At 33.1% G+C, this 14,950-nt stretch overlaps 2 protein-coding genes across 5 annotated transcripts; one reads left to right on the top strand and one right to left on the bottom strand.

Moving 5' to 3' along the window:
* Positions 1–83: 83 nt before the first annotated feature.
* TBC1D5 (TBC1 domain family member 5) lies at positions 84–4,049 on the top strand. Its single transcript, XM_040719946.2, has 4 exons — positions 84–1,679; positions 2,259–2,375; positions 2,432–2,826; positions 2,883–4,049. Exons 1-4 carry the CDS (start codon positions 1,257–1,259, stop codon positions 3,724–3,726), a joined length of 1,779 nt encoding a protein of 592 aa, XP_040575880.1. The 5' UTR covers positions 84–1,256; the 3' UTR covers positions 3,727–4,049.
* Mer (ezrin/radixin/moesin family protein merlin) lies at positions 4,046–8,160 on the bottom strand. Of its 4 annotated transcripts, none has more exons than XM_040719943.2 (5): positions 7,792–8,160; positions 6,187–6,822; positions 5,591–6,114; positions 5,217–5,509; positions 4,046–5,157 (listed from the first exon to the last, which is right to left on the bottom strand). In XM_040719943.2, exons 2-5 carry the CDS (start codon positions 6,740–6,742, stop codon positions 4,479–4,481), a joined length of 2,052 nt encoding a protein of 683 aa, XP_040575877.1. In that variant the 5' UTR covers positions 6,743–6,822; positions 7,792–8,160; the 3' UTR covers positions 4,046–4,478. The 4 variants fall into 4 exon arrangements, with proteins under 4 accessions (XP_040575877.1, XP_040575879.1, XP_040575878.1 ...); XM_040719945.2 differs by having other exon boundaries at positions 7,811–8,009; XM_040719944.2 differs by lacking the exon at positions 7,792–8,160 and adding an exon at positions 6,976–7,108.
* Between the last annotated feature and the right edge of the window lie 6,790 nt (positions 8,161–14,950).

A 14,950-nucleotide genomic window follows, 5' to 3' on the forward strand; every position in this document is an offset into this window, starting at 1 on the left:
GCAATTCTTCTATCCTGTGAGGAAAAAGACTTGAGCGCGCACCTGTCTTCATTTTTTAATATATCCCAAGTGTTTACTATATTAGTAGATATGAAATAGGATGTAAGTGGATGTTGATAGTAAAGGAAGGTTTCTCCAATCAAAGAAGATGCTTTTTTATAGGAGAATATTTGTAGTGATGAAAACAGCTAATTCGAGTCACGTCATGATTTAAAATAACTAATTAATGACATGGCTCGAAAAACTATTTTAATTTTCGGAATTGAGACATACTTTAGTCAGCTGTAGATTATAGTCCTTTTACTTACTTTACATAGTTTCATAACCTTATTTCCATATTGTAGGCAATAAATTAATTGTTACAATGGAGCGAATAAGATATTTTTCTCTAATTAATTACCTAACTTTTGTCGTCCCTAATCGATCAAAAAAAAAAAAAAAAATTCTACAAATTGAAACATTTCATAGGGATTTTCCGTGGATATTACTTTGATTATATTCAGATACCCCTGTTTATCATTGTCATCAAGTAGTATCCAATGCAAGAACTTAGTCTTTTTTAATACATAGAAGCCATTTGATGGAGTTTTATGAAAATTTATTGGGAATTCGTACTTTTTATGTAATAAAAATATCAATTTTGAGTCTTCTTCAATTATTAAAATACTCTATTCTTTATATCATACTAAAAGTCAGAAAATAGGTCGATCTTTAGTAGAGCAACGGGCAAATTAGAAACTCTGCCTCATTAACCTAAAAAACCCTTCTAATTGTTGTTATCGTTTGTCTTTGAGTCTTTAGGTAGATTTTTGGTGGAATATCGGGCAAAGAGGTAAAGTAGAGCTATGAAATCAGACTCCACAAAATCCAGGAACAACGATACAGATAATAAGGAAGGAGCCATAGTTCTGCATTGCCCGTTTCTCTTCCAAAAATTGACCATATAACATCAAAACAGGGGCGTCCGCATATTACCATATAAAATTATGACTTTTTATACAAAATATATAGCCTCTGAAATTTTTTTAAGTTTAATGTCCCTTCTAAAAAAAAAGCCTACCCCAAAAGATCAGTAAAATATATTAATTTTATTTGAAGACTGCAGTCAACAGCTGTATATATTCTGTCTCTAGTCCTTCTTTTCTCAAGTAGTCCATGATTAAAAAAAATGTCAGACTTTTTTTTTTTTTCCTTCTATTAAATGATATAGCAGCTAAGAAGATCCAGTTAATAATCCTAGGAGGACTCATTGGAGCATGGATCCCGATCTTGTCATCCTAGAATCTGAAGAGAATTGTCATTCATCCTCCCATATGGCTTCCTCCAAGAATCCCTCATTTGAACAGGAGTTTAAGGAAACGTTTAACTCCATCCAACAACTTGTAGAGCGAGTATTGCGAGGGACATATAGAGAGAGCCGCTTTCGATCCCTCATTTGGAGCGTCTTACTTGGAATATTGGATGAAGAGAACAAGGGGTTTGAAGGAGATTGGGAAGGTGCATTGGCTCGTAGTCGAGATCGCTATGATTCGTTATTAAAGATACATCGCTATGATGTGAGAAGAAGAGCGGATATGAGTACAACGGAGTTGGAAAAGGATAATCCACTCTCAACCCATTCCTCCTCGTCTTGGAATCAGTATTTTATTAATTCGGAATTAAGAGACGAAATCCTACGTGTAAATACTTTGAATTAGATAAAATATATGCCCTGTCTACACAAAAACAATCTAGAAGGATGTTTCTCAAAATTGAGTGGAGTACATTTGTATTCTTTGAAGAGTATTCCTCAATTTCTAACAACAAATTATACTTTTAACCCTTTGAGTGTGTCAATTTTAGTCCCATAAATAAAATAAGGGTTAACTCAAATATGTCTATTAAGTATTGAGATGTTTGTATATATGAAGTATTCAAAAATTGTTTCCTTTTCTTAATTTTTATTCAAGATTGTTTTTATGTCGGTCATTTGACCTATTTTTTGAAAGAAAAAAAAATCAAATTATTTAATTTTGGAAAGTGGTTTCCGCAATGTCTTTACTCTCAGAAATATCCTTCATTTTTACTATTTAATGTAATAAAATGATCTAAAACGCACAAATCTAAAATTTAAAGAAAAAATGTATTTCAACTTTATGCGTCAAGGGCTACACGTACCTTATATCGAAGCTTGCATTTGTTGACTTTGTATAAAAACTAATTGTAATATGTAATTATATATATTTTCTTAACTTAGCTATTTATATTTATTTTCATAGGATGTTGTTCGTACATACCCTGGAAATCCGTTGTTTCGATCCCAGACAATGCAAAATACACTCACGGATATTTTATTTATTTATGCCAAAGAATTCCCCAGTATTTCTTATAAACAGGTAATAATTTTATCAAATGTGCGGGGATTGATGCATTATTTGTTTAAATTCCCTAGGGTATGCATGAAATCCTCGCCGCCGTTCTTCTAGTTGTAAGAGAAGGAGTGGATAACTATGTCCGAATGAAGTCAGATATAAACAATGAAGAAGGTATAACGGAGAAGGAACTCAATTATCTTTTCAAATGCATTTTCGATCCTCTATATACGGAGCATGACGCGTATGCTCTATTTGAAAGTATTATGAAGCGGATGCACGACTGGTATTGGTCCCCTCCATTCTCATCTCACTTTCCTTCGAAGAAAAAAAGTAATCCCATATCCTCTCCAAATAGACTATTTGATGATGAACATTCACAGCAAGTTTGTGAGAATCAAGAGTCTAGGGAGATTTTGAATGCATCCAAGAGGCTACAGCATATGTGGAATGATATTCTAGCGTTGAATGATGGGTAAGGACTTGATTTATATAGTTACTATTGGGATGTATACATACAATTTGTTACAGGGAGTTATATGGTCATTTAGAGGAATTAGGAATTATACCCTCCACCTTCGGACTCAACTGGTTAAAACTGATGTATTCTAGACAATTTTTTGATGACTACGCTTTTTTAGAGATTTGGGATGCAATTTTTGCAACGAATTTCATTCTTCAGGACTTTATCCTAGTTGCAATGGTGCACGCTATAAGAACTCAATTATTAGTTAGTGACAACACGGGATGCAATACACTCCTTGTGTCCTCCTATCCCAAGTTTGTGGATGTACGATATATAGTTCAATATTCTTTGTATTTATTTGACGGAATTCGATTTACTCGACCAAAACAGAATCCTTTAAAACAGTCATTAGTATCTAGGACGTCCTTCTCCATCAAGAATGATGCATCCACATCAAAGACGAGAGGATCATTTTCCAAACTCAGGCTCACTAAGAAAAAATCGTCCCAAAATAAAGACGAGTCCGCAAGTGCTTACGAGGTTCGGAATGAATCATCGACTGTGAATAAGAGCGTAGAGTTAGTTGAATATCTCAGTCAGGATGAAATAAAACAATCTCTAGATATCCTAAGGACACGCATCTCCTCTTGGAAAAAAAACATTGACTTCAATGTTGACTTCTTAAAGAGCATATTTAAAGATGAGGATATCCAAGAGATTGAAAAGTTTGATCGAGTTCTCTCAAATTTTAAGGAAATATCCATTGAGATGAGAGGAGTCTTAAGATCTTCCACAGGCCGGAAAGGATCCAACATGGCTTCACATATGGGTCGAAGCAGTTACACAACCAAAAAGAGACAATCCCTTATGGCGGAAGAGGCTCTTGACCTCATTGGACACAACCACTAAATATATGCATTCCCTCGAGTCTTTCTTCCTTTTATTAATGAACGATATATTTGCATTGTGCCTTGACAGTTTTATCAATATTTATTATTTTTCAATCACAAGGAATTAATTAGTTAATTTTAATTTGTATAGTTGTTGATTCGTATCAATTATTGAATTTTATTTATTAGGAATGATATGATATTTTGATTATGTACTGATTTTATTACATTATGTGGATACTAGTCAATTACCAATTTATGCTGTTTAAAAAAATATATGAAAAAGTTCTTATCACATGTTATAAAAATGCTTATTAAAATAGTTGATGCATATTGAATAAATATGATGAGTTTTTTTATTATTTATATTATGTACTACATGAAAGGCACATATAATTAAAGATATGTAATAATTTAATATATATAGAGACAGGATGAATTTATACATACATATTGAAAATAATATCAAATATCGGTAAAAAAATAACCAATGTTTATCTGAGATAAGATACACATGAGAGAGAAGTAATAATGATTAATATAAAATCGGCAATTAATATAATCTAAGCTATCATTAATTGAATTGATAAAGTAGTATTAATGCAAAATGAAATATTATAAAATACGTTTCGGGATGTTAAGTTGAATACAAAATATTTGGAGACATCAAATATTATATATATAAGTGGTATACATAAAATAATAATAATATTACAAAATGTTTAAAATAAAAACCTTTGGCAGAGTTCACAAATGATCCCATATGAGGATTTATAATTCTTCAAAGAAAGCAACACGAGAGGTGGTTGAGCCTCTTTTCACTTTTTGAATGGTTGAGTATTTGTTGTCACCCTGTTCAAAGAGCTCTCTATGGATAGCATCTAGTGGAGATGTTTTATCGTCCACTTTAAGCTCCTCAATTTCACTTTTGAGGGTCTTTAGCTGCTCTTGTAAATGTTTTGATTTTTCCAGATATTCGAATCTCTCTCTTTCGATCTCAAGAGATAATTGATCCATGTCGGATTCGGACATTAAATGCTGGGAGTCATAAAATGATGAAGAAGAGTTATTTGTAGTGTAGCAAAGGAAGGGATGACTGGATAAGTTATTGTTTGACTCATTGTTGCATGATAAATTAAAGGAAGGCAGAGGCACTGAAGAAGTTGAGCTCAGTGCATCTTGAAACATATTGGAAGAGATGGGATTGATATTATTCGTATTATTATTATAACCGGAATTACTTCCGCTTGGAGACGTAAGCATGGGGCTATTGCTATTGGATGAAGAAGTGGATGGATCGGTATGATTATTGTGTTGAAAATTATGACTATGCTGTTGAAGAGCAGCTATTCCATTCGTTATTAATGATTCAGACAAAGTAACAGACGTTATTGGGACGGAGGATGATAGAAAGTTCATTAACTTATCTTTAGCCATTTTCTCTGCATCTCTGGAATTATATATGAATACTATATATTATAGATCATATTTACATGATTTCCTCCTTACCTTGCCATTTCTAGTTCCTTCTTTAATTCGTTAGCCTCGTATTTACGTCTTTCTGCCTCTTCTGCAAGGCGATTCACTAACATTTCTGCATCGCGAGCCTTGTTCTCCATGAGTGATTTCTCTTCTTCTGTTTTAATAACAGATAATTTAATCCTTGAAACCTCTGTCTCAGCTTCAGTTGCTTTTTGATGTAGAAGAGCGGATTCTTGTTCAGCAATTACAGACTTTTCGGCCAAAAGATCAGCAGATTCCTCTGATCTTTGTAAAGCCTCTTTTGACATTCGAATTTCTTCCTAAAATGTATATGAAGCAAAAAATTTATGAGATAAAAAAGATTCCGTTTTTGGGAATGAATACATATATCATTTACATACCTGATACTGAATGAGTCTTTGCTCAAGGGCTGCCTTTTCTCTTTCAACTTCCTCACGAAGTTGCTTCTCTCGAAGCAACTTGGAGCGCTCGATTTGTCTCCTCATCTTTTCTTCTTTGGCTTGAGCCTTCATTTGCTGAACATCCATAGGATCCGGCTTTCTTCTTCTCATAAACAAATCATGGTTTCCAATGCATAGATCCAATATCAACTTGTTCATACGTAGTTTTTTGGAGTAGAAAGTGAAATTGGGGGCAGATTTATCCACGGTTTTAATGATGAACTTTTTATCATCAAATGAGATATTTCGTATTTCAGACCAAGGGAACATGATCTTCGGAGAGAGTTTATTATCTGCTTCATAGATGTTGAGTCCAAGATTTGTAACACCAAGCCATAGATTGGAGTCTTTTTTGTTAAAGATCTCAAAGTAATTGACTCCACACATGTCTAGATCCTGCGCTATTTTCAAGTATTCCATTTCTGCTTCATCTCTGGACATTCCTTTATGATCTGCGTACCAAACTATTTAATAAATAAATACAATGATCATTAGTAAAAACTATAGTGGTGTGGATGAATTGATGAATCTATTACCTTTGATTCGATCTTCCCACATTTGTGGAGTCATTTTGTACTGTTCGATTACTCTTTGTGGTAAAAGGTCTTGATTATTAGAGAAGAGACCTTTTGCCTCAGGATCGTAATCCCCATACTTGGCTTGGACAGCATATGATGCAAGAAGGACGGACGCTTCTGGAGGACAGTATATGTCCATGCTGAGAATGGACTGTTTCACTTGGAGGAAGAAGAGATGTTGCGTGATTTCTTGGACGAGTTCTTCACTCACATCCTCTGGATAGAATTTGCATAGAAAGAGAAAGCTGACGGGCCCCTTTGAAATCATGTTCACATCCTGATCACGAACTCGCTTCTCCATTTTCAACCAAGCTACGTAGCCCTTGGAATCCGTGTACTGGAGGCCAAAGTACCATGTTTCACGGAGGCCAATCGTTCGACACACCAGATCAAACAGCTCCTGTCCCGTAGCTTTCACATCCAGGCTGAATTGAAGCTCCGCGTCCATGGTCGTGATTTGCACGCCGAAGGATTTCCCACTCTTTTTCTTCTTAAACATCTTCATCGGACTCATTCATTCATCCGTTCTTTCAACTCAACTCAACCCTCACGTACATCAGCGTGGAGTCACCCTAATGTTCCTCCAATCAATGGCTAAACAAAACAATAGATCATTAATGTTTTTTAAGCTACAGCCACTTCAAAGGTCATAGCATGGACTACATGTAGTACTAGCCCCTAGACAGAGAGTTGAGCTAGCTAGACGTTCCGTTTCTATCTTAATAATAACACAACTCAACTACTTACTGCCTCATGCAAACGGACAAAACGGCTCTAATTTTTTTAACTCCAAATTAAAGCTTTAAAAAAGTAGCGAAACAAAGCACCACGTGATGAATATTTGTATAAGATAGTGATAGTAACAACACTTTTTTGTTTCTCCGCTAGGGGCAGCGAATTACCAGCCGTGAGTTATAACTTATAACTTATACACTTCTTGAGTAGAACAAGACGCAATCATTCAACCTCAACAAGGAGAAGTATATTTTTTATACTTAAAAATCAAACGGCAATATTATACCTTTGATAATTTATGAGCATCATGAAGAGAAGTATCAATTAATATATCTACTACAAAAAAACAACATTTTTGATCTGAAATAAAAAAGCGTTTGTTTGATTCCTTAGAGGAAGTGTTTCAACCCGTGAGTGCTACATATATTTCCTTTAATATATGTCTACCAGTCAATTACAAAGATAATTACCTAAAATGAGGTTGAAATATAACATTTTATCTGTTAAAGTTAGAAATTTTTGCCAATGAATGTACAACATATTCAATATTATAACGTAAATATTTAATTTTGAATTAAGAAAAGGATTTTTTTAATCAAAATATAAAGGTTGAGTGACGGAACTAACTCAAAACATCAAGCAATTTCAATCAAAATCAATTGATCAAAACAATAGAAAATATAGTTATTTACTTTATACATCAATCAGTACAGATCTTTTATGAAATCATCCTATATGTACTCCTATAAAAACAGATGAGTTCCATAAAACAAAATATAATTAAATGGAAAATAAATATTTGAAGCGCCCTCTATGTTGTTAACAAACCTAGTATTATTAATATTACAATTTGAATTTCTTGGTCAAACGTCAACGCCGTCACTTCTTCACATCATCACTATATCTTTTTAATCTCTCTATGAATATTAATCCACTATAAGTACTACAAAGCCTCTATAAATCCACTCTTTGAACTAAAATAACAAGGTAAACTCTGCGAAGCGAAGAAAATGTTGTTTAGGAAAAATGAGAGTTAAGGATAAAGTGTCGTCATCAATGCATCATAAATAACGACATCTGGCGTAGGAAAAAGATGTATCTATGGCCATTATGTATCTCCTCAAGCTAACAGACGTGGATAGCTACTTTGTTTAAAGCTTTACTCAACTCTACTTAATTCTTCTTCTTCTCTTAAAGAGACATCTACTCTCAAATATGTGTAGAATTCCAAAAATGTACGTTCTTTTTCTATCTCCGGCGAGCTTAACTATGAAACGAGAGAGAGTATATATTATTTTACTCACAATTAAAAATTTGTAGCAGCATCAGGGAAAAAAAAAAATTAAGTAGCGAGAGCTAGAGAGAGAGAGAGAGGGACTCAGTTCAAAAGTAATGATCTTTAAATAATAATAATCGAAATAGAAAACACTCATTCAAAAGTTGGCGCCAAATCTGCTCAACTTTCATTGTAGAATTGAATTTACTACAAAGGTTTTCTGGAGGCTAATAGAGCGTTCCACGTGACGTAATGTAATGTTGGTCATTTACTGGGATTTCTAAATAACCAAGCTGGTTTTAGAATAATGAAAACCCTTTATTGATTGATATTATGTAAACCAAAAATGAGACCAATAAATGTCTATCAAAGTTTAGTTTTTTTATTCCCTTTTTTTATGATATATCTTACGATAGAAGGTACCAAAAATATGTGATTAGTTATTACTGGGGATGTATCCAGTCTTAGGACCGGTCCGATCAGTCCTTGGTGTGATTTCTTCGCATTGTCAGTACTAGATCTGATTAAAAGAATAGAAGTTGAGTGACATTATAAAACTGTATAAGTTTTAATACAGTCTTCAGTCCTAAATAAGGACCAACAGAATACTAATTATTACATCGATCTCCAATTGAAGGGAGCTTATTTTTCTATTTTTTCGAAATAGTTAAAATTTAGTAAATGATATAGATTGAATGTATGTACATTTCGATACATTAAGAACCTCATATTTCCATATTGTAAACAATCTATATACACAAAACAAATTTCGTTTCTCTGTATGAATGTATGAAAAACATTCACGGGGTGAACTGTATATAGTGATCCCTTATGTACGTTAAGAACAAACTTTTATCCAAGAAATAACCGTAGAGTGGTATTAATAAGCTAGTGTAGATAGAATCGAACATGTATGCAGGGTGAAGTGTATATAGTATATATCTCTGATCTATGTCATATACATACTTTTGATCTACCAAATAACAATGTAGTCCTATTAATAAAATATTGCAGACGTGTCCATATATTCCGGGTGTAGAAAAAGTAATGTGACCTGAAACTAAGTAGTCATTAAAATATTCATATTTGACCAAGATAATGTTGTACATAGTTTTATTTTTACTATAACAATGGACATTAATTTAGCCACCATCAGCCTCAATGAGAGCCTCCAACCACCTCTGGAACCCCTTGCACACATTGGCAGTGTAGTCATTTTTCATGTTTCTCCACTGCTGGTTAACAGAGGTCTTTAGGGCATCAATATTCGAGCAGCAGACTTTGCAGGCTTTCTTCTCAATTTACCAACAAATGGAGTAATCCATTGGATTCGGATCTGACCTCTGAGGAGCCTAAGGTTCTTGGAATAGAAGTTGATACCACAACCCTCAACATCATCACTGAGGCAGGAAGTTTGGTCTCGGTAACAGTCCTGATGCTGTTGTCAGCCTTGCCAAAACATACTACCCGATCATTTTGCTTGATATAGACGGGGTTAACGGTAAAGGTCTTTTCATCAGAGAAAAAATTACCCGGCTGCTGTTGTTCTTCAGTTAATTCATGAGTTGTTGACATCGATGAAGACATAATTCTTTTTGACATTGGAACAGGAGTGGCTGCTGAATTCTTCTAACCAACCTTCCTCCAGCCTTTCGGATGGCCTGGCTATCACAGTAGCCCGATGCACCTTCTTTTCTTGGCGTACTCTGACATTTTCATCGTTGGATTGAACTTAAAGGCCTCCATGATGACTTCAAGCTTCACTTTAGTGGGTCTTCCACTCTTGGGGTTGTCCTAAAGGTTGTCCCCATTAGCCAAACAATTTCTGGCCCAACAGACTGTGGCCTTGCTGACGTTTATGTCCTTTATGCTATCCAAGGTGGTCGTCCCGGCGCGGATTAAATTGCCTATGATGGCTCTTCTTGGCTCCATCGCAACATAAACAAATTTTTTGTTTAGAATCTAAGCTATTCAAAAATAATCGGAACTTTAAGATTTAATCAATAACACCTATTCAAAACTGTATTTTTAGAAGGTCTTATTACTTTTTCTACACACGGTACAAGGATACAGTTTTGTTTGTGTTTGCTATTGGTTTCTTATGTATATCTATAGTTGATAATATTGTAGAGAAAAACGCGTGCGAGGAGAAGGGGGAGGAGAAAGACATATGGTATCATTGTTTAAAATACTGAAATGATTTTCACTGATAATCACATCAGTATTTATCGTTGCCTGCTTTATTATGATTTTGAGGGTATAAGTATTTATTAGCAAAAATGTTTAATCAAGATATACTACGTATAATTGACTTAGACGGATTTTATCAGTTACAGTAGATTTGAAAACGTCATACTTGATGAAGTTATAATTCATTATGAACCATATTCTCAAAATAATAACTAATAAAACGACAAAGTAAGAGTATTTCGAAATATATTTGAAGTTCCATGTTTAAAATATAAGGCTTAAATTAAATATAATCTACATACTAAAAAATAGAAAAAAACCAGCATACATTTAAGTTAAATATACAAAATTAAACAATTAGAATCATATAACTAATAATAACAATAAATTATAAATACAGAATATTGAAATAATAGATTGATCCAAATAATATTTTCTTGTTCTAACATCGGAATTCAGTTCAATATGTCATAACTTTAGGCTGCAAAACACAAGCTAGACGTGAAGTTTAATCAAAAATATCATCCCCCTTTTTTCCTCATGTACAAATTGCATATGCAATTGTGCACAGGATAGATATATCTCTACCGATGAGATCTTAATAATTATTAATAATAAAGTAAATGTCAAAATCATAAAATAATGTTAGATTTAATCCATATCTTCTTCCAATCTTAGTACGAACAGCTTTTTTAAAAAAGAAAAGTTAATCCATGCAGTCAAATTTTAAACCTTAATTACTTATCTTAGATATAAAAATAAGACTCCTTTATAACTGATAAGACAATTCAGGCAACCATTCTTGACTTAATGTAGTTTTCTAACATGACAGCGTAAAGATTGAGAGCTAAAGCTAATTATGTAGTAATGTCCGGCGATATTACTCCTTATTAAGAGCATCAAAAAAAGATTTCCCCCGCTTATTTATGCTTGTATAACAACATACTATTATTATGAAGGATACCCACAATTGCTAATTATAATGCTACACCCAATGTAACTACCCCGTTGTTGTGACCATTTAACCAGTTGTTTTTGCCTTTTATGAGTTTTCTGAACACCATTTCTTGGGGCTTATGAACCATAGCTAATCCTTAAGTGACAAAAAAGTAATATTTATCGACTATGTAATATTGGAAAACCTAATTATCATACCCAAGTCTTTAAGTGAAGAAACTAGTATCAGACAAACTAGTTGCGAACCATCCAAAGCTACTACCCCCGTTGTTGTGACCATTTACGCAGTTGTTTTTACCTTTTATGAGTTGTTTATCTCAATTCTTTATATTTTTAGCTAAAATAGAATGATATTTTATGATTAGATTTAAAAAAATGAATACTTACTGTTAGATGGTTCAAAATTCAGAGTTCCATTTCAGTTTCCAAATGGCTGACAAGTAAGGGTAATCGTCCTTCTAAAGCCGTGATGGCTCCAGAAATTTGATTGAGATTATTATGAATAGTGGCCAACTCTTCAAACATACATTCGTCAGTAATAATCTCCTTTGCTTTAATTATAGAAAGCATTTTTTCATGGAGGCTACTTAAATATTCCCTGATTACTATGAAATGCTTGAAATAGTAAGTTGCTACTTTTAGCCAAGTTCCCTAACGTGTAATGACTGGAGCTGGGAGTAAGGGAATTTGGTAAGAAGCAGCGAATCTACGTTTTCTTGGTCCAGCGTTCAAAAATATTTTTTTGATTTCGAATATTAATTCATTTGTTCTAGAGAACTCTTTACGAGCAAGTTCAGCAATGTTATGGAGCCCATGAGCCACGTAGATAATATTTTTCAACTGAGGGTAGTATCTTTTTAGGTCTTCGCCAGCTTTTTGCAATAAGAAGCTCCATCCGTAATAAACACCTTCAGGCGAGTAGCATTAATGTCGGATCCAAGAGTAACTTGAATACTCTCGACTACAAAATTCATTATATGTTCTTGGCATTAACACGTTTAATGTCTATCACGTTGATGAGATATGGACGACCCAAGAAATAGCCGCCCAAAGGACAAATCAATAAAGCAGTGATTGATCGCTCCTGATTATCTTTTGTCTCATCAACAGCAACAAAAATATCCTTCTCTTCGACTTTTTCTTTGATTTTGGAGATGACATCGTTACCAACATCCTCCATTAATTTAATGATGGTTCCTCGAGAAGGGACGGGTTTACCCGTATATTTCTCCATAAATTTTTTGAACGTCGTATGATTAGCAATGGATATGGGTATATGACATGCAATAAACAACTTTGTGAGATCAAAGTTAAAGTCTGACTTGATGTATTCATTGATTTTTTAGATGAATATCCATGCTCTTGATATGAGATGAGGATAATGAGTGGTGTTTAATTCTATACGGGGGACTAAAAGCACATATATATCAACAAATCCGACAAGCTATCTGTTTCTCATCTGGTAAGTATTTTCCAAATTCTTGGCCCACCATTTTCATAAATCCAGACAGAAGGCATTTTATTCAGTTCTCTATCGACTATCACCATCTAATATTACATTAATATTGAGTAATAAAGGCGGGATGATAACGTTCTTGATAGAAGAAGATATATTCTATTTAATCAATGATGCCATGCGTATTTATTCCTTTGTCCTCGCACGCTTTTCTATTCTTAAAGTATATAAAGTAAAATAAATGTTTGATTATAATAACTGACAGTTTTTACGTGTTTTCTTCAGCTGTAACATACTTTATCCTACCCTGGTATATCAAGTATGTTACTTTTGGTTAGTATTGAAAACACCAATCAATGGTTATTAATTATTGCACTACATCAAAAATACTTTGGAATTATTTGTCTCAGGTAACCACTTATGCCCGGGTATTGAATTATAATTTAAATTGTGAAACTTATGACAGTTTAAAAAAAGGATGTTTTGTAACATGTACCCTAACTCTTCCCTATTTAATATAAAGGCCCCATATAGAGGCTCATATAAGTCTTTTAAACCGACTAAAGATTATAAACTACGTTTAGTTAAAATTATTGACTCTAGTAAATCAATGAAATATTGGGCTGGATGTAAATATATATGAAAAATGAAACTAAATACATGCATTTAATTCTATTTTATGTCAATGATAAACAGTTGAATTTGAATTAAATTAAAGCAATGTAAGACAAACCCTAAGAAAGGGCTATAATTGTAGACGAAATATAAAGACTCATCAATAATTTATTTCCAACCACCCAATGAAATTGAAGAACAGATTAATTATTCAGACTTCCTTTAATGATTAGAAACATGGAATAATTTTATAAAATTAACTTTTATTATGGGAAAGACTCAAGAAGAATAAGTATCAATATTATGGACATGTTGTTCACCTGTCGAAATTAAGTCAGAAGATTGGTTGGACTCTGCACGTCCTTATCTTTATTGTATCACGCAACCTTTCCTTTGAAAAGAAACGGGGGGAAAGGGCATAAAATCATCTGGTAGTTAGCCAAATAAGTCAATCGTACCAACTGCTATATATCTCTTGTGTACTCCCTGACTATCATCCGTCATATTATTTCTTCACCATTTATAAAATGTAATAGATATCCTAATGTTAAAATCTACATCGTATTTTATTCGATACTCTATTTTAATATTGCTTAGTAATATTCAATTGAAAGTGTAGCTATAAATTTGTATTTCTATATGATATCCAAAACTTATGCATATAAATAATAAAATAGCCAATATTATATAAACGACGAGGGATCAAAAAGAAATCTCCGTTCTTTTGGAAACGGATAATCGGAGAGCAAACTTATACTAATATATAGTACTATATCATGACATCATAAAAAATCAAGACTGACAAAAAAATTATGTCGGAAATCTGAGGTTTAGACCCCCTACTGTAAGTTACACCAAAAAACCATAAAATTGATATTTTTTCAGGCATTAAGGTATATGGGCAAAACTTCCATCAATGTATTGTACTATCTCAGGGCATTTTGAAAACCAAGACTGACAAAAGCTTTCAATTTTGGAAAATTAAGTCAGATCCCTTAAAAAATACCCCCTCCCCTTTAAATTAAAACAATATGTTGATAATAGTTTATCAAGACATTATGACAATTCCAATCTCACCATATTTTCAGTTATACATTGTATTATAAACCTTATAGATACATTTTTAAATAAAAATTAGATTGTGTGGATAGCCTTGGATAGTGTGGATTTAAAATCTCCTCTTCACTGTCTTCACCTATATCGTCATTAAGATCATTTTCTAAGCAATATTATCTATTTGCCAGTTTTCAAGTTAAGATAAAATGTAATTTTGATGTATGTGACATAAGTAGTGAATTTAGTTGGACAAAATTCAGGTATAAGAATTTTCAGTTATTAAACTGAATTAACCTTTTTTATTCAATATATGAACAGTTTTGTTTATTTTAACCAATTATTTGGGGCAATTTTGCACATTTTGTCAGTTTCTAACACTCAATTCTTTTCTTGAAAATTGTGAATAAATGGAGAAATAGATATGTATCTATAGAATG

Source organism: Lepeophtheirus salmonis, chromosome 9 (genome assembly GCF_016086655.4).
Source record: "Lepeophtheirus salmonis chromosome 9, UVic_Lsal_1.4, whole genome shotgun sequence".
Classification (NCBI taxonomy): Eukaryota; Metazoa; Arthropoda; class Copepoda; order Siphonostomatoida; family Caligidae; genus Lepeophtheirus; species Lepeophtheirus salmonis.

Coding starts and splice junctions, on each gene's coding strand:
- TBC1D5 (XM_040719946.2), top strand. CDS start 1,257: ATGGATCCCGATCTTGTCATCCTAGAATCTGAAGAGAATTGTCATTCA. Junction 1,680..2,258: donor TAAGAGACGAAATCCTACGT/GTAAATACTTTG, acceptor TTATTTTCATAG/GATGTTGTTCGTACATACCC. Junction 2,376..2,431: donor CCAGTATTTCTTATAAACAG/GTAATAATTTTA, acceptor TAAATTCCCTAG/GGTATGCATGAAATCCTCGC.
- Mer (XM_040719943.2), bottom strand. CDS start 6,742: ATGAGTCCGATGAAGATGTTTAAGAAGAAAAAGAGTGGGAAATCCTTC. Junction 5,510..5,590: donor AAAGACTCATTCAGTATCAG/GTATGTAAATGA, acceptor TATACATTTTAG/GAAGAAATTCGAATGTCAAA. Junction 5,158..5,216: donor AAGGAACTAGAAATGGCAAG/GTAAGGAGGAAA, acceptor ATATAATTCCAG/AGATGCAGAGAAAATGGCTA.